Below are 23,156 nucleotides of genomic sequence, written 5' to 3'. Positions count from 1 at the left end.
TGGGGGGACAGAAGGGAGAGGGAAGTGGGGGGAGGGGGAGGGGGTTGAGATCTGGGTCCCGCCCCATAGACCCCATCTCCACCTTCCGGAGCCCCCCAACCTTCTGGGTCCGCCCCATAGACCCCATCTCCACGTTCTGGAGCCCCCAACCTTCTGGGCCCACCCCATAGCCCCCCATCTCCACCTTCTGGGTCCACCCCATAGACCCCATCTCCACCTTCTGGAGCCCCTCAACCTTCTGGAGCCCCCCAACCTTCTGGGCCCACCCCATAGACCCCATCTCCACCTTCTGGGTCCCCCTGTAGACCTCCATCTCCACCTTCTGGAGCCCCCCAACCTTCTGGGTCCACCCCATAGACCCCATCTCCACCTTCTGGGCCCACCCCATAGACCCCATCTCCACCTCCTGGAGTCCCCCCCATGGACCCCCATCTCCACCTTCTGGAGCCCCCCAACCTTCTGGGCCCCCCCAAACTCTTGGGTCCCCCCCATGGACCTCCACCTTCTGGAGCCCCCCAACCTTCTGGGTCCGCCCCATAGACCCCATCTCCACCTTCTGGGTCCCCCTGTAGACCTCCATCTCCACCTTCTGGAGCCCCCCAACCTTCTGGGCCCCCCCAAACTCTTGGGTCCCCCCCATGGACCTCCACCTTCTGGAGCCCCCCAACCTTCTGGGCCCACCCCATAGCCCCCCATCTCCACCTTCTGGGTCCGCCCCATAGCCCCCCATCTCCACCTCCTGGAGCCCCCCATGGACCTCCATCTCCACCTTCTGGAGCCCCCCAACCTTCTGGGTCCGCCCCATAGACCCCCATCTCCACCTTCTGGGTCCCCCCATGGACCTCCATCTCCACCTTCTGGAGCCCCCATGGACCTCCACCTTCTGGAGCCCCCCAACCTTCTGGGTCCGCCCCATAGCCCCCCATCTCCACCTCCTGGAGCCCCCCATGGACCTCCATCTCCACCTTCTGGAGACCCCCATGGACCTCCACCTTCTGGAGACCCCCAACCTTCTGGAGCCCCCCAACCTTCTGGGCCCACCCCATAGACCCCCATCTCCACCTTCTGGGTCCCCCTGTAGACCTCCATCTCCACCTTCTGGAGCCCCCCAACCTTCTGCGTCCACCCCATGGACCTCCATCTCCACCTTCTGGAGCCCCCCAACCTTCTGCGTCCACCCCATAGCCCCCCATCTCCTCCCAAATCCCACCGCTCCGGAGATCCTACACGGCCCTTACATCCCACCACCCCAAACCACCACCACCCTAAACCCCCCCGGAGATGCCCTCACCCTCTCGGCCGATTGGGCGGCTCCGAAAAAGATGGGGCCGAAGGCCAACCAGACGACGCAGGTGGTGTACATGGCGAAACCGATGGGTTTGGCCTCGTTGAAGGTCTCGGGGACCCCCCGGGCTTTGACGGCGTAGACGGTACAGGTCAACATGAGGAGAAGAGCGTAGGCCAAACAGGCCAAGGTCCCCCCTTCGGCCATGTCGCACCTCAGGACCCCCCGAGCGTTTTCGGGATCGGGGGTGCGCCCCATCTCGTAATCGATGAGGGCGTGGGGCGGGCGGAGGAGGAGCCAAAGGGCGGCCGCCACCAGTTGGAGACCGCTCAAGGTGAAGGTGATGACCAGTTGGGAGGTGGGGCTGATGAAGCGGGGGGGGGTCACCGAGCGTTTGCCTGCGGGGGGGTGGGGGGGGGGGGGAAGAAAGAGTTATGGGGCGCCCCAGAGATGCGGCTTTGCTCCGGCGCGGTCGGGTCAAGAGTCGGACTCTGGGGTTTCTACTCGGTGAGGAGCGGGGGGTGGTGGAACCCCATCCTACGTCCCTCAACGCACATTCCTGACCCCCAACCTGGACTCTGGGGTCCACCCCAGACATGTGGGGCCTCCAGAACTCTCGGTCCGCCCCATAACTCACCGTCTTTGAAGCCACAGTAGATGTGGTTGATCTCAGTGAGGAGCGTGGGGTGGTGGAACCCCATCCTACGTCCCTCAACCCACATTCCTGACCCCCAACCTGGACTCCGGGGTCCACCCCGGACATGTGGGGCCTCCAGAACTCTCGGTCCGCCCCATAACTCACCGTCTCTGAAGCCACCGTAGACGCGATCGGTCTCGGTGAAGAGCGTGGGGTGGTGGAACCCCATCCTACGTCCCTCAACGCACATTCCTGACCCCCAACCAGGACTCCTGTCCCCTTCTCGGGCTCTGGGGCCTCCAGAACTCTCGGTCCGCCCCATAACTCACCTTCTCTGAAGCCACCATAGACGCGATCGGTCTCGGTGAGGAGCGGGGGGTGGTGGAACCCCATCCTACGTCCTTCAACCCAAACTCCTGACCCCCAACCAGGACTCCGGGGTCCACCCCGGACATGTGGGGCCTCCAGAACTCTCAGTCCGCCCCATAACTCACCGTCTTTGAAGCCACAGTAGACGTGATCGGTCTTGGTGAGGAGCGGGGGGTGGTGGAACCCCATCCTACGTCCCTCAACCTCAACTCTCGAGTCCCCCCCCGCCCTCCCTTCCCCAATCCCCACCCCCACCCCCCACCCCTCTTTCCTCCCCCGCGTTTCTCACCTCCCCCACCCCCCCCCACCCTTCCGGCTCTTTCCGCCCCTCACCCTGCTCGAAGATCCTGTAGATCCTGTTGGTCTTGGTGAGGAGAGCGGCGTAGGTGAGGCTCATCCCCAACCCCAAGAAGAGCCTTCGGAGGGCGCAGACCCCCACCCCGGGCTCGGCCACCATGATGAAGGTGATGGCGTAGACCAAAGCGATGCCCCCCAAGAGGACGTAACTCAACTCCCGCCCCGAGGCCTTCACGATGGGCGTCTCGTGATGGCGGACGAAGGTCACCAGGACGAAAGCGGTGGCCGCCAACCCCAAAGCGGCCAAAGCCAAAGGGACGGCGGCCCACGGGTCCCCCCAGCGTAGGCGCAGGACGGGGGTGGGGCGGCAGGCGGTGCGGTTGGGGGTGGGGCGGAGGTGGGGGGGGCAGGGGAGGCAGGTGAAGAGGTCCGCCCGGTAACGGTAACCGCCGCAGAGTTCGCAGTGCCAACAACAGGGGACACCTTTGACCGGTTTCTTACGTTCTCCGGGACCGCAGGGGAGGCTGCAGACGGAGGGGGGAGGGGCGGTGGCGTTGGAGCCCCACTCCATCTCCTCGGCCTGCGGGGAGGGAGGAGAGAAAGAGGTGAAGGGGGTCCACCGCCGGCGGGAGCTTCCGGGAAGGGAGGCCCGCGCCCCTACGTGAGGGTGGGGAACCACCAGGAGGGGGTGGGGAACCACCAGGAGGTGATGGAGAACCATCAGGAGATCATGGGGAACCACCAGGAGATGATTGGGAGCCACCAGAAGGCCATGGGGAGCCAGGAAACCATGAGGAGCCACCAGGAGACCATGGGGAACCACCAGGAGATGATGGGGAACCATCAGGAGGTGATGGAGAACCATCAGGAGATCATGGGGAACCACCAGGAGATGATTGGGACCCACCAGGAGATCATGGGGAGCCAGGAAACCATGAGGAGCCACCAGGAGATGATGGGGAACCACCAGGAGATGATGGGGAACCACCAGGAGATGATGGGGACCCACCAGGAGGTGATGGAGAACCACCAGGAGATGATGGGGAACCACCAGGAGATGATTGGGAGCCACCAGAAGGCCATGGGGACCCAGGAAACCATGAGGAGCCACCAGGAGATGATGGGGACCCACCAGGAGGTGATGGGGAACCACCAGGAGGTGATGGAGAACCATCAGGAGATGATGGGGACCCACCAGGAGATGATTGGGACCCACCAGAAGGCCATGGGGACCCAGGAAACCATGAGGAGCCACCAGGAGATGATGGGAACCCACCAGGAGGTGATGGAGAACCACCAGGAGGTGATGGGGACCCACCAGGAGATGATGGGGACCCACCAGGAGGTGATGGGGAACCACCAGGAGATGATGGGGACCCACCAGGAAACCATGGGGCACCCAGTTGCCCATTGAGATCCCACCAGTTGCCCATCAAGATGCCACCAGTTAACCCCGGTGTGTCCCAGTTGACCCTGGTGCCAGTGGCCCACAGCCATCCCACCAGTTGCCCCCAGTGCTTCCCAGTAGCCCCTGGTGGCTCCCAGTTGCCCATGGAGATGCCACCAGTTGCCTTCGGTGGCTCCCAGTTGCCTTTGCTGGCTCCCAGTTGCCTTTGGTGGCTCCCAGTTGCCTTTGGTGGCTCCCAGTTGACCCTGGTGGCTCCCAGTTGCCCACAGCCATCCCACCAGTTACCCCCAGTGCTTCCCAGTAGCCCCTGGTGGCTCCCAGTTGCCCATGGAGATGCCACCAGTTGCCCGTTGAGATGCCACCGGTTGCCTTTGGTGGCTCCCAGTAGACCCTGGTGGCTCCCAGTTGACCATAGGGGTACCCAGTTGACCCTCAAGATCCCACCAGTTGCCCCCAGTGCTTCCCAGTAGCCCCTGGTGGCTCCCAGTTGCCCATGGAGATGCCACCAGTTGACCGTTGAGATGCCACCGGTTGCCTTCGGTGGCTCCCAGTTGCCTTTGGTGGCTCCCAGTTGACTTTGGTGGCTCCCAGTTGACCCTGGTGGCTCCCAGTTGCCCACAGCCATCCCACCAGTTGCCCCCAGTGCTTCCCAGTAGCCCCTGGTGGCTCCCAGTTGCCCATGGAGATGCCACCAGTTGCCCGTTGAGATGCCACCGGTTGCCTTCGGTGGCTCCCAGTTGATTTTGGTGGCTCCCAGTTGCCTTTGGTGGCTCCCAGTTGACCCTGGTGGCTCCCAGTTGCCCACAGCCATCCCACCAGTTGCCCCCAGTGCTTCCCAGTAGCCCCTGGTGGCTCCCAGTTGCCCATGGAGATGCCACCAGTTGCCCGTTGAGATGCCACCGGTTGACTTTGGTGGCTCCCAGTAGACCCTGGTGGCTCCCAGTTGACCATAGGGGTACCCAGTTGACCCTCAAGATCCCACCAGTTGCCCCCAGTGCTTCCCAGTAGCCCCTGGTGGCTCCCAGTTGCCCATGGAGATGCCACCAGTTGCCCGTTGAGATGCCACCGGTTGCCTTCGGTGGCTCCCAGTTGCCTTTGGTGGCTCCCAGTTGACTTTGGTGGCTCCCAGTTGACCCTGGTGGCTCCCAGTTGCCCACAGCCATCCCACCAGTTGCCCCCAGTGCTTCCCAGTAGCCCCTGGTGGCTCCCAGTTGCCCATGGAGATGCCACCAGTTGCCCGTTGAGATGCCACCGGTTGCCTTCGGTGGCTCCCAGTTGATTTTGGTGGCTCCCAGTTGCCTTTGGTGGCTCCCAGTTGACCCTGGTGGCTCCCAGTTGCCCACAGCCATCCCACCAGTTGCCCCCAGTGCTTCCCAGTAGCCCCTGGTGGCTCCCAGTTGCCCATGGAGATGCCACCAGTTGCCCGTTGAGATGCCACCGGTTGCCTTCGGTGGCTCCCAGTTGATTTTGGTGGCTCCCAGTGGCTCCCAGTGGCCCCCGGCCGTCCCACCAGTTGCTCCCAGTGCTTCCCAGTACCCCCCAGTTTGGGGGGGAGGGGGGACGCACCCGCAGGCGCAGCCCCTGCACCCACTGTCCCACCGCCCGGTAGGTGCCGCTCCCGTTCCCCCCCTGGAACTGGAAGATGTCGTAACGTCCCGGCGCGTCCCCGTTCTCGTTGAAGCTCACCGGCGTCCCCGCGCTGCCTGCGCACCAGTACCAACCAGTAAGAACCAGTAGGGACCGGTAGGAACCAAAAAAAACACAAAAAAACCCCAAAAACCTCAAAAAAACCCACCAAAAATGGCTAAAAACCAGTATAAACCAGTATAAACCGACCCCCCCCCAAATCATTAAAAACCAGTAAGAAATAGTATGAACCAGTACGAACCAGTAAGAACCAGTAGGGACCGGTAGGAAATAAAAAACCCACAAAAAAAACCCCAAAAACTCAAAAAAAAAAACCCAAAATGGCTAAAAACCAGTATAAACCAGTATAAACCACCCCCGCCCAAATCATTAAAACCCATTAAGAAATAGTATGAACCAGTACAACCCAACCCCCCTCCCAGTCCCTCCCAGTCCCTCCCAGTATATCCCAGTCCCCTCCCAGTCCCTCCCAGTCCCCCCCAGTCCCCTCCCAGTCCCTCCCAGTCCCTCCCAGTATATCCCACTCCCTCCCAGTCCCTCCCAGTCCCTCCCACTCCCTCCCAGTCCCTCCCAGTATACCCCACTCCCTCCCAGTCCCTCCCAGTATACCCCACTCCCAGTCCCTCCCAGTATACCCCACTCCCTCCCAGTCCCTCCCACTCCCTCCCACTCCCTCCCAGTCCCCTCCCAGTCCCCTCCCAGTATATCCCACTCCCCTCCCACTCCCCTCCCAGTCCCTCCCAGTATATCCCAGTGCCCTCCCAGTCCCTCCCAGTCCCTCCCAGTCCCTCCCAGTATATCCCACTCCGCTCCCACTCCCTCCCACTCTCTCCCAGTCCCTCCCAGTCCCCACCACTCCCCTCCCAGTCCCTCCCAGTCCCTTCCCAGTCCCTCCCACTCCCTCCCACTCCCTCCCAGTATATCCCAGTCCCTCCCAGTCCCTCCCACTCCCCTCCCAGTCCCTCCCACTCCCTCCCAGTCCCTCCCAGTATATCCCAGTCCCTCCCAGTCCCTCCCAGTCCCTCCCAGTCCCTCCCACTCCCCTCCCAGTATATCCCAGTCCCCTCCCAGTCCCTCCCAGTCCCCTCCCAGTATACCCCAGTCCACTCCCAGTCCCCTCCCACTCCCTCCCACTCCCCTCCCAGTCCTTCCCAGTCCCCTCCCACTCCCTCCCAGTCCCCTCCCAGTCCCTCCCAGTATATCCCAGTCCCCTCCCAGTCCCTCCCAGTATACCCCACTCCCCTCCCAGTCCCTCCCACTCCCCCCCCACTCCCCTCCCAGTCCCTCCCAGTCCCCTCCCAGTCCCTCCCACTCCCCTCCCAGTCCCTCCCAGTCCCCCCCACTCCCCTCCCAGTATACCCAAGTCCCCTCCCAGTCCCTCCCAGTCCCTCCCAGTCCCCTCCCAGTCCCTCCCAGTATACCCCACTCCCCTCCCAGTCCCTCCCAGTCCCTCCCAGTCCCTCCCAGTATATCCCACTCCCCTCCCACTCCCCTCCCAGTCCCTCCCAGTATACCCCAGTCCCCTCCCAGTCCCTCCCAGTATATCCCACTCACCCCCACTCCCTCCCAGTCCCTCCCAGTCCCTCCCAGTCCCCTCCCAGTCCCCCCCAGTCCCCTCCCAGTCCCCTCCCAGTATACCCCAGTCCACTCCCAGTCCCTCCCAGTCCCTCCCAGTCCCCTCCCAGTCCCTCCCAGTCCCTCCCACTCCCCTCCCACTCCCCTCCCAGTCCCTCCCAGTCCCCTCCCACTCCCTCCCAGTCCCCCCCCAGTCCCCTCCCAGTATACCCCACTCCCCTCCCAGTCCCTCCCAGTATATCCCACTCCGCTCCCACTCCCTCCCACTCTCTCCCAGTCCCTCCCAGTCCCCACCACTCCCCTCCCAGTCCCTCCCAGTCCCTTCCCAGTCCCTCCCACTCCCTCCCACTCCCTCCCAGTATATCCCAGTCCCTCCCAGTCCCTCCCACTCCCCTCCCAGTCCCTCCCACTCCCTCCCAGTCCCTCCCAGTATATCCCAGTCCCTCCCAGTCCCTCCCAGTCCCTCCCAGTCCCTCCCACTCCCCTCCCAGTATATCCCAGTCCCCTCCCAGTCCCTCCCAGTACCCTCCCAGTATACCCCAGTCCACTCCCAGTCCCCTCCCACTCCCTCCCACTCCCCTCCCAGTCCTTCCCAGTCCCCTCCCACTCCCTCCCAGTCCCCTCCCAGTCCCCTCCCAGTATATCCCAGTGCCCTCCCAGTCCCTCCCAGTCTCCTCCCAGTCCCCTCCCAGTCCCTCCCAGTCACCTCCCAGTCCCTCCCAGTCCCTCCCAGTCCCCTCCCAGTCCCTCCCAGTCCCTCCCAGTATACCCCACTCCCCTCCCAGTCCCTCCCACTCCCTCCCAGTCCCTCCCAGTCCCTCCCACTCCCCTCCCAGTGCCCTCCCAGTCCCTCCCAGTCCCTCCCAGTCCCCTCCCACTCCCCTCCCAGTCCCTTCCCAGTCCCTCCCAGTCCCTCCCAGTCCCTCCCAGTCCCCTCCCACTCCCCTCCCAGTCCCTTCCCAGTCCCTCCCAGTCCCTCCCAGTCCCTCCCAGTCCCCTCCCAGTATACTCCAGTCCCTCCCAGTCCCTCCCAGTATACTCCAGTCCCCTCCCAGTCCCTCCCAGTCCCTCCCAGTCCCCTCCCAGTCCCCTCCCAGTCCCTCCCAGTCCCTCCCACTCCCCTCCCAGTCCCTCCCAGTGTATCCCACTCCCCTCCCACTCCCTCCCAGTATACCCCACTCCCCTCCCAGTCCCTCCCACTCCCCTCCCAGTCCCTCCCAGTATACCCCAGTCCCCTCCCAGTATATCCCCGTCCCCTCCCACTCCCTCCCAGTCCCTCCCAGTCCCTCCCACTCCCCTCCCAGTCCCTCCCAGTATACCCCAGTCCCCTCCCAGTATATCCCACTCCCCTCCCAGTCCCTCCCAGTCCCTCCCACTCCCTCCCACTCCCCCCCCAGTCCCCTCCCAGTCCCTCCCAGTCCCTCCCAGTCCCTCCCAGTATATCCCACTCCGCTCCCACTCCCTCCCACTCTCTCCCAGTCCCTCCCAGTCCCCACCACTCCCCTCCCAGTCCCTCCCAGTCCCTTCCCAGTCCCTCCCACTCCCTCCCACTCCCTCCCAGTATATCCCAGTCCCTCCCAGTCCCTCCCACTCCCCTCCCAGTCCCTCCCACTCCCTCCCAGTCCCTCCCAGTATATCCCAGTCCCTCCCAGTCCCTCCCAGTCCCTCCCACTCCCCTCCCAGTATATCCCAGTCCCCTCCCAGTCCCTCCCAGTCCCCTCCCAGTATACCCCAGTCCACTCCCAGTCCCCTCCCACTCCCTCCCACTCCCCTCCCAGTCCTTCCCAGTCCCCTCCCACTCCCTCCCAGTCCCCTCCCAGTCCCTCCCAGTATATCCCAGTCCCCTCCCAGTCCCTCCCAGTATACCCCACTCCCCTCCCAGTCCCTCCCACTCCCCCCCCACTCCCCTCCCAGTCCCTCCCAGTCCCCTCCCAGTCCCTCCCACTCCCCTCCCAGTCCCTCCCAGTCCCCCCCACTCCCCTCCCAGTATACCCAAGTCCCCTCCCAGTCCCTCCCAGTCCCTCCCAGTCCCCTCCCAGTCCCTCCCAGTATACCCCACTCCCCTCCCAGTCCCTCCCAGTCCCTCCCAGTCCCTCCCAGTATATCCCACTCCCCTCCCACTCCCCTCCCAGTCCCTCCCAGTATACCCCAGTCCCCTCCCAGTCCCTCCCAGTATATCCCACTCACCCCCACTCCCTCCCAGTCCCTCCCAGTCCCTCCCAGTCCCCTCCCAGTCCCCCCCAGTCCCCTCCCAGTCCCCTCCCAGTATACCCCAGTCCACTCCCAGTCCCCTCCCAGTCCCTCCCAGTCCCCTCCCAGTCCCTCCCAGTCCCTCCCACTCCCCTCCCACTCCCCTCCCAGTCCCTCCCAGTCCCCTCCCACTCCCTCCCAGTCCCTCCCAGTATACCCCACTCCCCTCCCAGTCCCTCCCACTCCCTCCCAGTCCCCCCCAGTCCCCTCCCAGTATACCCCACTCCCCTCCCAGTCCCTCCCAGTATATCCCACTCCGCTCCCACTCCCTCCCACTCTCTCCCAGTCCCTCCCAGTCCCCACCACTCCCCTCCCAGTCCCTCCCAGTCCCTCCCAGTCCCCTCCCACTCCCCTCCCAGTCCCTTCCCAGTCCCTCCCAGTCCCTCCCAGTCCCTCCCAGTCCCCTCCCAGTATACTCCAGTCCCTCCCAGTCCCTCCCAGTATACTCCAGTCCCCTCCCAGTCCCTCCCAGTCCCTCCCAGTCCCCTCCCAGTCCCCTCCCAGTCCCTCCCAGTCCCTCCCACTCCCCTCCCAGTCCCTCCCAGTGTATCCCACTCCCCTCCCACTCCCTCCCAGTATACCCCACTCCCCTCCCAGTCCCTCCCACTCCCCTCCCAGTCCCTCCCAGTATACCCCAGTCCCCTCCCAGTATATCCCCGTCCCCTCCCACTCCCTCCCAGTCCCTCCCAGTCCCTCCCACTCCCCTCCCAGTCCCTCCCAGTATACCCCAGTCCCCTCCCAGTATATCCCACTCCCCTCCCAGTCCCTCCCAGTCCCTCCCACTCCCTCCCACTCCCCCCCCAGTCCCCTCCCAGTCCCTCCCAGTCCCTCCCAGTCCCTCCCAGTATATCCCACTCCGCTCCCACTCCCTCCCACTCTCTCCCAGTCCCTCCCAGTCCCCACCACTCCCCTCCCAGTCCCTCCCAGTCCCTTCCCAGTCCCTCCCACTCCCTCCCACTCCCTCCCAGTATATCCCAGTCCCTCCCAGTCCCTCCCACTCCCCTCCCAGTCCCTCCCACTCCCTCCCAGTCCCTCCCAGTATATCCCAGTCCCTCCCAGTCCCTCCCAGTCCCTCCCACTCCCCTCCCAGTATATCCCAGTCCCCTCCCAGTCCCTCCCAGTCCCCTCCCAGTATACCCCAGTCCACTCCCAGTCCCCTCCCACTCCCTCCCACTCCCCTCCCAGTCCTTCCCAGTCCCCTCCCACTCCCTCCCAGTCCCCTCCCAGTCCCTCCCAGTATATCCCAGTCCCCTCCCAGTCCCTCCCAGTATACCCCACTCCCCTCCCAGTCCCTCCCACTCCCCCCCCACTCCCCTCCCAGTCCCTCCCAGTCCCCTCCCAGTCCCTCCCACTCCCCTCCCAGTCCCTCCCAGTCCCCCCCACTCCCCTCCCAGTATACCCAAGTCCCCTCCCAGTCCCTCCCAGTCCCTCCCAGTCCCCTCCCAGTCCCTCCCAGTATACCCCACTCCCCTCCCAGTCCCTCCCAGTCCCTCCCAGTCCCTCCCAGTATATCCCACTCCCCTCCCACTCCCCTCCCAGTCCCTCCCAGTATACCCCAGTCCCCTCCCAGTCCCTCCCAGTATATCCCACTCACCCCCACTCCCTCCCAGTCCCTCCCAGTCCCTCCCAGTCCCCTCCCAGTCCCCCCCAGTCCCCTCCCAGTCCCCTCCCAGTATACCCCAGTCCACTCCCAGTCCCCTCCCAGTCCCTCCCAGTCCCCTCCCAGTCCCTCCCAGTCCCTCCCACTCCCCTCCCACTCCCCTCCCAGTCCCTCCCAGTCCCCTCCCACTCCCTCCCAGTCCCTCCCAGTATACCCCACTCCCCTCCCAGTCCCTCCCACTCCCTCCCAGTCCCCCCCCAGTCCCCTCCCAGTATACCCCACTCCCCTCCCAGTCCCTCCCAGTATATCCCACTCCGCTCCCACTCCCTCCCACTCTCTCCCAGTCCCTCCCAGTCCCCACCACTCCCCTCCCAGTCCCTCCCAGTCCCTTCCCAGTCCCTCCCACTCCCTCCCACTCCCTCCCAGTATATCCCAGTCCCTCCCAGTCCCTCCCACTCCCCTCCCAGTCCCTCCCACTCCCTCCCAGTCCCTCCCAGTATATCCCAGTCCCTCCCAGTCCCTCCCAGTCCCTCCCAGTCCCTCCCACTCCCCTCCCAGTATATCCCAGTCCCCTCCCAGTCCCTCCCAGTACCCTCCCAGTATACCCCAGTCCACTCCCAGTCCCCTCCCACTCCCTCCCACTCCCCTCCCAGTCCTTCCCAGTCCCCTCCCACTCCCTCCCAGTCCCCTCCCAGTCCCCTCCCAGTATATCCCAGTGCCCTCCCAGTCCCTCCCAGTCCCCTCCCAGTCCCTCCCAGTCACCTCCCAGTCCCTCCCAGTCCCTCCCAGTATCTCCCAGTCCCCTCCCAGTCCCTCCCAGTCCCTCCCAGTATACCCCACTCCCCTCCCAGTCCCTCCCACTCCCTCCCAGTCCCTCCCAGTCCCTCCCACTCCCCTCCCAGTGCCCTCCCAGTCCCTCCCAGTCCCTCCCAGTCCCCTCCCACTCCCCTCCCAGTCCCTTCCCAGTCCCTCCCAGTCCCTCCCAGTCCCTCCCAGTCCCCTCCCACTCCCCTCCCAGTCCCTTCCCAGTCCCTCCCAGTCCCTCCCAGTCCCTCCCAGTCCCCTCCCAGTATACTCCAGTCCCTCCCAGTCCCTCCCAGTATACTCCAGTCCCCTCCCAGTCCCTCCCAGTCCCTCCCAGTCCCCTCCCAGTCCCCTCCCAGTCCCTCCCAGTCCCTCCCACTCCCCTCCCAGTCCCTCCCAGTGTATCCCACTCCCCTCCCACTCCCTCCCAGTATACCCCACTCCCCTCCCAGTCCCTCCCACTCCCCTCCCAGTCCCTCCCAGTATACCCCAGTCCCCTCCCAGTATATCCCCGTCCCCTCCCACTCCCTCCCAGTCCCTCCCAGTCCCTCCCACTCCCCTCCCAGTCCCTCCCAGTATACCCCAGTCCCCTCCCAGTATATCCCACTCCCCTCCCAGTCCCTCCCAGTCCCTCCCACTCCCTCCCACTCCCCCCCCAGTCCCCTCCCAGTCCCTCCCAGTCCCCCCCAGTCACCGTTGAAGGCCACGCGGCGGATGTGGTGGAGGAGGCGGCGGCCGTCGGGGGGGTCCATGCGGGGGCACAGCGCCCCTCCCCCCCCCGGGCAGCGCTCGGCCACGAGGCGGTGCAGCGCGTGCGCCATCGCCAACACCGCGTCGATGACGAACTGCACTTTCCCCTCTTGTTCGTAGGGGGAGTCCCGCCCGATGCGCTCCCGCCCTGCCCCACACTTGGGGGTCAGAGACCCACACCGCTCGGGGGGCAGAGACCCGCACTTGGGGGGCAGAGACCCGCACCGCTCGGGGGGCAGAGACCCGCGCTTGGGGGGCAGAGCCCCACACTTGGGGGGCAGAGACCCACACCGCTCGGGGGTTGTGCCCCACACTTAGGGGTCAGAGCCCCGCACATACTTGGGGGGCAGAGACCCGCACTTGGGGGGCAGCGACCCGCACTGGGGGGCAGCGACCCACACCACTCGGGGGTCGTGCCCCACACTTGGGGGGCAGAGACCCACACGTACTCGGGGGGCAGAGACCCACACTTGAGGGTCAGAGACCCACACTTGGGGGGCAGAGACCCACACCGCTTGGGGGGCAGTGCCCCACACTTGGGGGGCAGAGACCCGCACGTACTTGGGGGGCAGAGACCCGCGCTCGGGGGGCAGCACCCCACACCGCTTGGGGGGCAGCGACCCACACTTGGGGGGCAGCGACCCACACTTGGGGGGCAGAGACCCACACGTACTCGGGGGGCAGAGACCCACACTTGGGGGGCAGTGCCCCACACTTGGGGGTCAGCGCCCCACACTTGGGGGTCAGAGACCCGCACGTACTCGGGGGGCAGAGACCCACACTTGGGGGGCAGAGACCCGCGCTTGGGGGGCAGAGACCCACACTTGGGGGGCAGAGACCCACACTTAGGGGGCAGTGACCCACACTTGGGGGGCAGAGACCGACACTGCTCGGGGGTCGTGCCCCACACTTGGGGGTCAGAGACCCACGCTTGGGGGGCAGAGACCCACACCGCTCAGGGGTTGTGCCCCACACTTACTTGGGGGTCAGAGACCCACACTTGGGGGGCAGCGACCCACACTTGGGGGGCAGCGACCCACACCGCTTGGGGGTCATTGCCCCACACTTGGGGGGCAGTGACCCGCACTTACTCGGGGGGCAGTGCCCCACACTTGGGGGTCAGCGCCCCACACCACTCGGGGGTCAGTGCCCCACACTTGGGGGTCAGTGCCCCACACTTGGGGGTCAGCGCCCCGCAAGTGGCCCCACACACACCCCCCCCCGCTACCTCCCAGTGCCCTCCCAGTATGACCCCATTCCCTCCCAGTGCCTCCCAGTGCCTTCTTATTCCCTCCCAGTCCCTCCCTGTCCTTCCCAGTAGCCCCCCAGTGCCTCCCAGTGCCTCCCAGTGCCTCCCAGTGCCTGGGAGTATATATACAACCCCCCCCCCAGGGACTGGGGTATACTGGGAGGGCACTGGGAGGCACTGGGAGGCACTGGGAGGGCACTGGGAGGGCACTGGGAGGGCTTACGGGCCCGCTGAGGGTGCTATGGGGCAGAGATGTGGGGCAGGAGGGTTTACCTGTGCACTTGCGGGTGGGGGTGCCGGGGGCGCCGTGGGGCTCGCCGTGGGGCTCGCCGTGGGGCAGACGGCAGTTGAAGTCGTCCTCCCAGAACTCGTGGAACCAGAGGTTGCGGCGGTTGTTCTCCAGCGAGCGGGAGGTGAAGTACTCGTCGAAGCCTATGGGGCGGGAGGGGGGAGCGGGGGACGGCACCCCATAGCGCCGTGGGGCAGCCCCATAGCGCTATGGGTCACGCCGTGGGGCAGCGCACAACGAATGATGCCCAGAGGTGGCGGAACCCTCTCCCAACCCCTCCTCAGACCCCATCAAGAGTGGATAAGACCCCCCTGGAGGTACTGTGGGTCACGCCGTGGGGCTGCCCCATAGCGCTATGGGTCGCGCCGTGGGGCAGCGCACAACGAATGATGCCCAAAGGTGGCGGAACCCTCTCCGAACCCCTCCTCAGACCCCATCAAGAGTGGATAAGACCCCCCTGGCGGCACTGTGGGTCACGCCGTGGGGCTGCCCCATAGCGCTATGGGTCATGCCGTGGGGCAGCGCACGATGAATGATGCCCAAAGGTGGCGGAACCCTCTCCCAACCCCTCCTCAGACCCATTTAGGACCGGATTAGAGCCCCCCCGGGGTGCTGTGGGTCACGCCGTGGGGCTGCCCCATAGCGCTATGGGTCGCGCCGTGGGGCAGCGCACGACGAATGATGCCCAAAGGTGGCGGAACCCTCTCCCAACCCCTCCTCAGACCCCATCAAGAGTGGATAAGACCCCCCTGGAGGCACTGTGGGTGGCGCCGTGGGGCTGCCCCATAGCGCTATGGGTCACGCCGTGGGGCAGTGCACAACGAATGATGCCCAAAGGTGGCGGAACCCTCTCCCAACCCCTCCTCAGACCCATTTAGGACCGGATTAGAGCCCCCCTGGGGTGCTGTGGGTCACGCCGTGGGGCTGCCCCATAGCGCTATGGGTCACGCCGTGGGGCAGCGCACGACGAATGATGCCCAAAGGTGGCGGAACCCTCTCCCAACCCCTCCTCAGACCCCATCAAGAGTGGATAAGACCCCCCTGGAGGCACCGTGGGTCGCGCCGTGGGGCTGCCCCATAGCGCTATGGGTCACGCCGTGGGGCAGTGCACAACGAATGATGCCCAAAGGTGGCGGAACCCTCTCCGAACCCCTCCTCAGACCCATTTAGGACCGGATTAGAGCCGCCCATGGGTGTTGTGGGTCGCGCCGTGGGGCTGCCCCATAGCGCTATGGGTCACGCCGTGGGGCAGTGCACGACGAATGATGCCCAAAGGTGGCGGAACCCTCTCCGAACCCCTCCTCAGACCCCATCAAGAGTGGATAAGACCCCCCTGGAGGTATGTGGGTCGCGCCGTGGGGCTGCCCCATAGCGCTATGGGTCACGCCGTGGGGCAGTGCACGACGAATGATGCCCAGAGGTGGCGGAACCCTCTCCGAACCCCTCCTCAGACCCCATCAAGAGTGGATAAGACCCCCCTGGAGGTACTGTGGGTCGTGCCGTGGGGCTGCCCCATAGCGCTATGGGTCGCGCCGTGGGGCAGCGCACGACGGATGAGGCCCAAAGGTGGCGGAACCCTCTCCCAACCCCTCCTCAGACCCCATCAAGAGTGGATAAGACCCCCCTGGAGGCACCGTGGGTCGCGCCGTGGGGCTGCCCCATAGCGCTATGGGTCACGCCGTGGGGCAGCGCACAAGGAATGAGGCCCAAAGGTGGCGGAACCCTCTCCCAACCCCTCCTCAGACCCCATCAAGAGTGGATAAGACCCCCCTGGGGTGCTGTGGGTCGCGCCGTGGGGCTGCCCCATAGCGCTATGGGTCGCGCCGTGGGGCAGCGCACGACGGATGAGGCCCAAAGGTGGCGGAACCCTCTCCCAACCCCTACTCAGACCCCATCAAGAGTGGATAAGACCCCCCTGGAGGTACTGTGGGTGGCGCCGTGGGGCTGCCCCATAGCGCTATGGGTCACGCCGTGGGGCAGCGCACAACGAATGATGCCCAAAGGTGGCGGAACCCTCTCCGAACCCCTCCTCAGACCCCATCAAGAGTGGATAAGACCCCCCTGGCGGCCCCGCGGGTGGCGCCGTGGGGCTGCCCCATAGCGCTATGGGTCACGCCGTGGGGCAGCGCACAACGAATGATGCCCAGAGGTGGCGGAACCCTCTCCCAACCCCTCCTCAGACCCATTTAGGACCGGATTAGAGCCCCCCCGGGGTGCTGTGGGTCACGCCGTGGGGCTGCCCCATAGCGCTATGGGTCGCGCCGTGGGGCAGCGCACGACGAATGATGCCCAAAGGTGGCGGAACCCTCTCCCAACCCCTCCTCAGACCCCATCAAGAGTGGATAAGACCCCCCTGGAGGTACTGTGGGTGGCGCCGTGGGGCTGCCCCATAGCGCTATGGGTCACGCCGTGGGGCAGCGCACGACGAATGATGCCCAGAGGTGGCGGAACCCTCTCCCAACCCCTCCTCAGACCCATTTAGGACCGGATTAGAGCCGCCCAGGGGTGCTGTGGGTCACGCCGTGGGGCTGCCCCATAGCGCTATGGGTCGCGCCGTGGGGCAGCACACAACGAATGATGCCCAAAGGTGGCGGAACCCTCTCCGAACCCCTCCTCAGACCCCATCAAGAGTGGATAAGACCCCCCTGGAGGCACTGTGGGTGGCGCCGTGGGGCTGCCCCATAGCGCTATGGGTCACGCCGTGGGGCAGTGCACAACGAATGATGCCCAAAGGTGGCGGAACCCTCTCCCAACCCCTCCTCAGACCCATTTAGGACCGGATTAGAGCCCCCCTGGGGTGCTGTGGGTCACGCCGTGGGGCTGCCCCATAGCGCTATGGGTCACGCCGTGGGGCAGCGCACGACGAATGATGCCCAGAGGTGGTGGAACCCTCTCCGAACCCCTCCTCAGACCCCATCAAGAGTGGATAAGACCCCCCTGGTGGCACCGCGGGTGGCGCCGTGGGGCTGCCCCATAGCGCTATGGGTCGCGCCGTGGGGCAGCGCACGACGAATGATGCCCAAAGGTGGCGGAACCCTCTCCCAACCCCTCCTCAGACCCCATCAAGAGTGGATAAGACCCCCCTGGAGGTACTGTGGGTCACGCTGTGGGGCTGCCCCATAGCGCTATGGGTCACGCCGTGGGGCAGCACACAACGAATGATGCCCAAAGGTGGCGGAACCCTCTCCGAACCCCTCCTCAGACCCATTTAGGACCGGATTAGAGCCCCCCTGGGGTGCTGTGGGTCACGCCGTGGGGCTGCCCCATAGCGCTATGGGTCACGCCGTGGGGCAGCGCACGATGAATGATGCCCAAAGGTGGCGGAACCCTCTCCCAACCCCTCCTCAGACCCATTTAGGACCGGATTAGAGCCCCCTTGGGGTGCTGTGGGTCGCGCCGTGGGGCTGCCCCATAGCGCTATGGGTCACGCCGTGGGGCAGCGCACGACGGATGAGGCCCAAAGGTGGCGGAACCCTCTCCGAACCCCTCCTCAGACCCCATCAAGAGTGGATAAGACCCCCCTGGCGGCACTGTGGGTCACGCCGTGGGGCTGCCCCATAGCGCTATGGGTCACGCCGTGGGGCAGCGCACGACGAATGATGCCCAAAGGTGGCGGAACCCTCTCCGAACCCCTCCTCAGACCCATTTAGGACTGGATTAGAGCCGCCCTGGGGTGCCGTGGGTCGCGCTGTGGGGCTGCCCCATAGCGCTATGGGTCACGCTGTGGGGCAGCGCACGACGAATGGTGCCCAGAGGTGGTGGAACCCTCTCCGAACCCCTCCTCAGACCCCATCAAGAGTGGATAAGACCCCCCTGGTGGCACCGCGGGTGGCGCCGTGGGGCTGCCCCATAGCGCTATGGGTCGCGCCGTGGGGCAGTGCACGACGAATGATGCCCAAAGGTGGCGGAACCCTCTCCCAACCCCTCCTCAGACCCCATCAAGAGTGGATAAGACCCCCCTGGAGGTACTGTGGGTCATGCTGTGGGGCTGCCCCATAGCGCTATGGGGCTGCCCCATAGCGCCGCACTCACCGGGCACGGAGGCGCGCTTGGGCAGGATGGTGATGGCGCCGCGGGCGGCCGCCTCCAGCCCCTGCACCGGCCCCATCTTCGCCCCCCAACTGTCGGAGCCCACCCAGGAGAAGTGCCCCGAGAGGTTGGCCCTGGCCGTGGCCTCCAGCATCCGCCTGCGGGAGAGGCACTGGGAGCTACTGGGAGGCACTGGGAGGGGCTGGGAGGGAGTGGGATATAGTGGGAGGGACTGGGGGGGGAGTGGGAGGGACTGGAAGGGAGTGGGAGGGAGTGGGAGGGACTGGGAGGGGATTGGGAGGGGATTGGGGGGGACTGGGAGGGACTGGGGGGGACTGGGAGGGACTGGGAGGGGAGTGGGAGGGACTGGGATATACTGGGAGGGGGTGGGAGAGACTGAGAGGGACTGGGAGGGACTGGGAGGGGACTGGGAGGGAGTGGGAGGCACTGGGAGGGACTGGGAGGGACTGGGAGGGACTGGGAGGGACTGGGAGGCACTGGGAGGGGACTGGGAGGGACTGGGAGGGACTGGGAGGGGACTGGGAGGGGACTGGGAGGGAACTGGGAGGCACTGGGAGGCACTGGGAGGGGACTGGGAGGGGGCTGGGAGGGGGCTGGGAGGCACTGGGAGGGAGTGGGATATAGTGGGAGGGAGTGGGAGGGGAGTGGGATATACTGGGAGGGACTGGGGGGGACTGGGAGGGACTGGGGGGCACTGGGAGATACTGGGAGGGTCTGGGAGGCACTGGGAGGGACTGGGAGGGGACTGGGAGGGAGTGGGAGGGGAGTGGGAGGGACTGGGAGGGACTGGGAGGCACTGGGAGGCACTGGGAGGGACTGGGAGGGACTGGAAGGCACTGGGAGGCACTGGGAAGGACTGGGAGGCACTGGGAGGGACTGGGAAGGGCCTGGGGGGGACTGGGAGGGACTGGGGGGGACTGGGAGGCACTGGGAGGGGACTGGGAGGGACTGGGAGGGACTGGGAGGGGAGTGGGATATACTGGGAGGGGACTGGGAGGGAACTGGGAGGGACTGGGAGGGACTGGGAGGCACTGGGAGGGACTGGGAGGGAGTGGGAGGGACTGGGAGGGCACTGGGAGGCACTGGGAGGGAGTGGGATATACTGGGAGGGCACTGGGAAGGCACTGGGAGATACTGGGATATACTGGGAGGGGGCTGGGAGGCACTGGGAGGGAATGGGAGGGGTTCTATACTGGTATATACTGGTCCTTACTGGTCTATACTGGTCTGTACTGGTCTGTACTGGTCCTTACTGGTCCATACTGGTCTATACTGGTCCATACTGGTCTATACTGTTCTATACTGGTCCATACTGGTCTAAACTGGGGGTTACTGGTCCCTGGTTTGATGTCACACACGCGGCGAAGCCGCCACGGGCGGTGCTGGTGATGCTGCAAAATCCTGGTCTGTACTGGCCCGTACTGGTCCATACTGGTCTATACTGGTCTATACTGGTTTATACTGGTCCTTACTGGTCTAAACTGGGTGTCACTGCTCACTGGTTTGACGTCACACACGCGGTGAAGCCACCACGAGCGGTGCTGGTGACACTGGGGGGGTGTTCCTGGGCCAACTCCTGGTCTGTACTGGCCTGTACTGGTCCATACTGGTCTATACTGGTCCTTACTGGTCCTTACTGGTCTAAACTGGGGGTTACTGGTCCCTGGTTTGATGTCACACACGCAGCGAAGCCGCCATGGGCGGTGCTGGTGATGCTGCGAAATCCTGGTCTGTACTGGCCCGTACTGGTCCATACTGGTCTATACTGGTCTATACTGGTCCTTACTGGTCCTTACTGGTCTAAACTGGGGGTTACTGGTCCCTGGTTTGATGTGACACACGCGGCGAAGCCGCCACGCGCGGTGCTGGTGACACTGTGGGGGTGTTCCTGGGCCAACTCCTGGTCTGTACTGGCCCGTACTGGTCCATACTGGTCTATACTGGTCTATACTGGTTTATACTGGTCCTTACTGGTCTAAACTGGGGGTCACCGCTCACTGGTTTGATGTCACACACGCAGCAAAGCCGCCACGGGCGGTGCTGGTGATGCTGCGAAATCCTGGTCTGTACTGGCCCGTACTGGTCCATACTGGTCTATACTGGTCCATACTGGTCTATACTGGTCTATACTGGTCTAAACTGGGTGTCACTGCTCACTGGTTTGATGTCACACATGCGGTGAAGCCACCACGGGCGGTGCTGGTGACACTGGGGGGGGGTGTTCCTGGGCCAACTCCTGGTCTATACTGGTCTATACTGGTCTATACTGGTGTATACTGGTTTATACTGGTCCTTACTGGTCTATACTGGGTGTCACTGGTCACTGGTTTGATGTCACCGACGCGGTGAAGCCACCACGGGCGGTGCTGGTGACACTGGGGGGTGTTCCTGGGCCAACTCCTGGTCTATACTGGTCTATACTGGTCTATACTGGTTTATACTGGTCCTTACTGGTCTAAATTGGGGGTTACTGGTCCCTGGTTTGATGTCACACACGCAGCGAAGCCGCCACGGGCGGTGCTGGTGACACTGTGGGGGTGTTCCTGGGCCAACTCCTGGTCTGTACTGGCCCGTACTGGTCCATACTGGTCTATACTGGTCTATACTGGTTTATACTGGTCCTTACTGGTCTATACTGGGTGTCACTGGTCACTGGTTTGATGTCACCCACGCAGCGAAGCCGCCACGGGCGGTGCTGGTGACACTGTGGGGGTGTTCCTGGGCCAACTCCTGGTCTATACTGGTCCATACTGGTCCATACTGGTCCTTACTGGTCTAAACTGGGCGTTACTGGTCCCTGGTTTGATGTCACCCACGCGGTGAAGCCGCCACGGGCGGTGCTGGTGATGCTGCGAAATCCTGGTCTGTACTGGCCTGTACTGGTCCATACTGGTCTATACTGGTCCATACTGGTCTATACTGGTCCATACTGGTCTAAACTGGGTGTCACTGCTCACTGGTTTGACGTCACACACGCGGTGAAGCCGCCACGGGCGGTGCTGGTGACACTGTGGGGGTGTTCCTGGGCCAACTCCTGGTCTATACTGGTCTATACTGGTCTATACTGGTGTATACTGGTTTATACTGGTCCTTACTGGTCTAAACTGGGGGTTACTGGTCCCTGGTTTGATGTCACCCACGCAGCGAAGCCGCCACGGGCGGTGCTGGTGACACTGTGGGGGTGTTCCTGGGCCAACTCCTGATCTATACTGGCCTGTACTGGTCCATACTGGTTTATACTGGTCTGTACTGGTCCTTACCGGATGTCGTCCTCGTTGGCGAAGAGGACGACGCCGCGGGCGGTGGAGGTCTCCATGAGGCGCCCGATGACTTTGGCGAACTCCCCCGGGCGCGGCTCCCGCGGGATCTTGATGGACTGGGCGATGCAGAGGCCCCCTGCACCAGTATAAACCAGTATAAACCAGTACAAACCAGTACAAACCAGTACAAACCAGTACAAACCAGTACAAACCAGTACAGACCAGTACGGACCAGTACGGGCCGGGAGGGAGCAGGAGCGCGGGGGGGGGGGGGCAGCGGCAGCCCCGCTCCCTGCAGGGACCTCCCTCCCAGTGCCTCCCAGTGCCTCCCAGTATGGCCCAGTGCCCCTCCCAGTGCCTCCCAGTGCCTCTCCCACTCCCTCCCGGTGCCCCCAATACCCTTTCCAGTCCCTCCCAGTATAGCCCAGTCCCTCCCACTCCCCTCCCAGTATATCCCACTCAACCCCACTCCCTCCCAGTCCCCCCCCCACTCCCCTCCCAGTATATCCCAGTCCCCTCCCAGTATATCCCAGCCCTTCCCAGTCTATCCCAGTCCCTCCCAATATATCCCACTCCCCTCCCAGTCCCCCCCAGTGCCTCCCAGTCCCTCCCAGTCCCTCCCACTCCCCTCCCAGTATATCCCAGTCCCCCACAATCCCCTCCCACTCCCCCCCAAACCCCTCCCAGTCCCTCCCAGTCCCTCCCACTCCCCTCCCAGTATATCCCAGTCCCCTCCCAGTCCCTCCCAGTCCCCCCCACTCCCCTCCCAGTCCCTCCCAGTCCCCCCCCAACCCCCCCCAGTCCCTCCCACTCCCCTCCCAGTCCCTCCCAGTATATCCCACTCCCCTCCCAGTCCCTCCCCCTCCCCCCCCAACCCCCCCCACTCCCTCCCACTCCCCCCCACTCCCCTCCCAGTCCCTCCCACTCCCCTCCCAGTCCCTCCCAGTCCCTCCCAGTCCCCTCCCAGTATATCCCGCTCCCCCCCACTCCCTTCCCAGTCCCTCCCCCTCCCCTCCCAGTATATCCCACTCCCCCCCACTCCCCCCCACTCCCCTCCCAGTCCCTCCCACTCCCCTCCCACTCCCCCCCACTCCCCTCCCAGTCCCTCCCAGTCCCTCCCCCTCCCCCCCCACTCCCCCCCACTCCCCTCCCAGTCCCTCCCACTCCCCTCCCACTCCCCCCCACTCCCCTCCCAGTCCCTCCCAGTCCCTCCCCCTCCCCCCCCACTCCCCCCCACTCCCCTCCCAGTCCCTCCCCCTCCCCTCCCAGTCCATCCCAGTTACCACCCAGTCCCTCCCAGTCCCCTCCCACCCCCTCCCACTCCCTCCCACTCCCCTCCCAGTCCCTCCCAGTCCCCCCCACTCCCCTCCCAGTATATCCCAGTCCCCCACAATCCCCTCCCACTCCCCTCCCAGTCCCCTCCCAGTCCCTCCCAGTATATCCCAGCCCCTCCCAGTATATCCCAGTGCCCTCCCAGTCCCTCCCAGTCCCCTCCAAGTCCCCCCCACTCCCCTCCCAGTCCCTCCCAGTATATCCCACTCCCCTCCCAGCCCCCTCCCACTCCCCTCCCAGTCCCCCCCAGTCCCTCCCAGTATATCCCACTCCCCCCCAGTCCGTCCCAGTATATCCCACTCCCCTCCCAGTCCCCCCCAATCCCCTCCCAGTCCCTCCCAGTCCCCTCCCACC

General features: G+C 64.9%; 1 protein-coding gene across 1 annotated transcript; it reads right to left on the bottom strand.

Moving 5' to 3' along the window:
* Window positions 1-1,291: 1,291 nt before the first annotated feature.
* On the bottom strand, window positions 1,292-21,606 carry LOC309684675 (metabotropic glutamate receptor 6-like; the record flags this gene model as incomplete). Its single annotated transcript, XM_082500540.1, has 11 exons — window positions 1,292-1,683; window positions 2,625-3,168; window positions 5,563-5,699; window positions 12,567-12,870; window positions 12,958-13,045; window positions 13,184-13,269; window positions 13,359-13,403; window positions 13,602-13,687; window positions 14,145-14,303; window positions 18,193-18,347; window positions 21,471-21,606. Coding segments are annotated over 11 exons (2,132 nt in total), but the record flags the coding sequence as incomplete, so codon positions are not given.
* Between the last annotated feature and the right edge of the window lie 1,550 nt (window positions 21,607-23,156).

Source organism: Vanellus vanellus (genome assembly GCF_965231255.1).
Source record: "Vanellus vanellus genome assembly, contig: HAP1_SCAFFOLD_1948, whole genome shotgun sequence".
Classification (NCBI taxonomy): domain Eukaryota; kingdom Metazoa; phylum Chordata; class Aves; order Charadriiformes; family Charadriidae; genus Vanellus; species Vanellus vanellus.
This window is presented reverse-complemented; position numbering and strand designations above follow the sequence as displayed.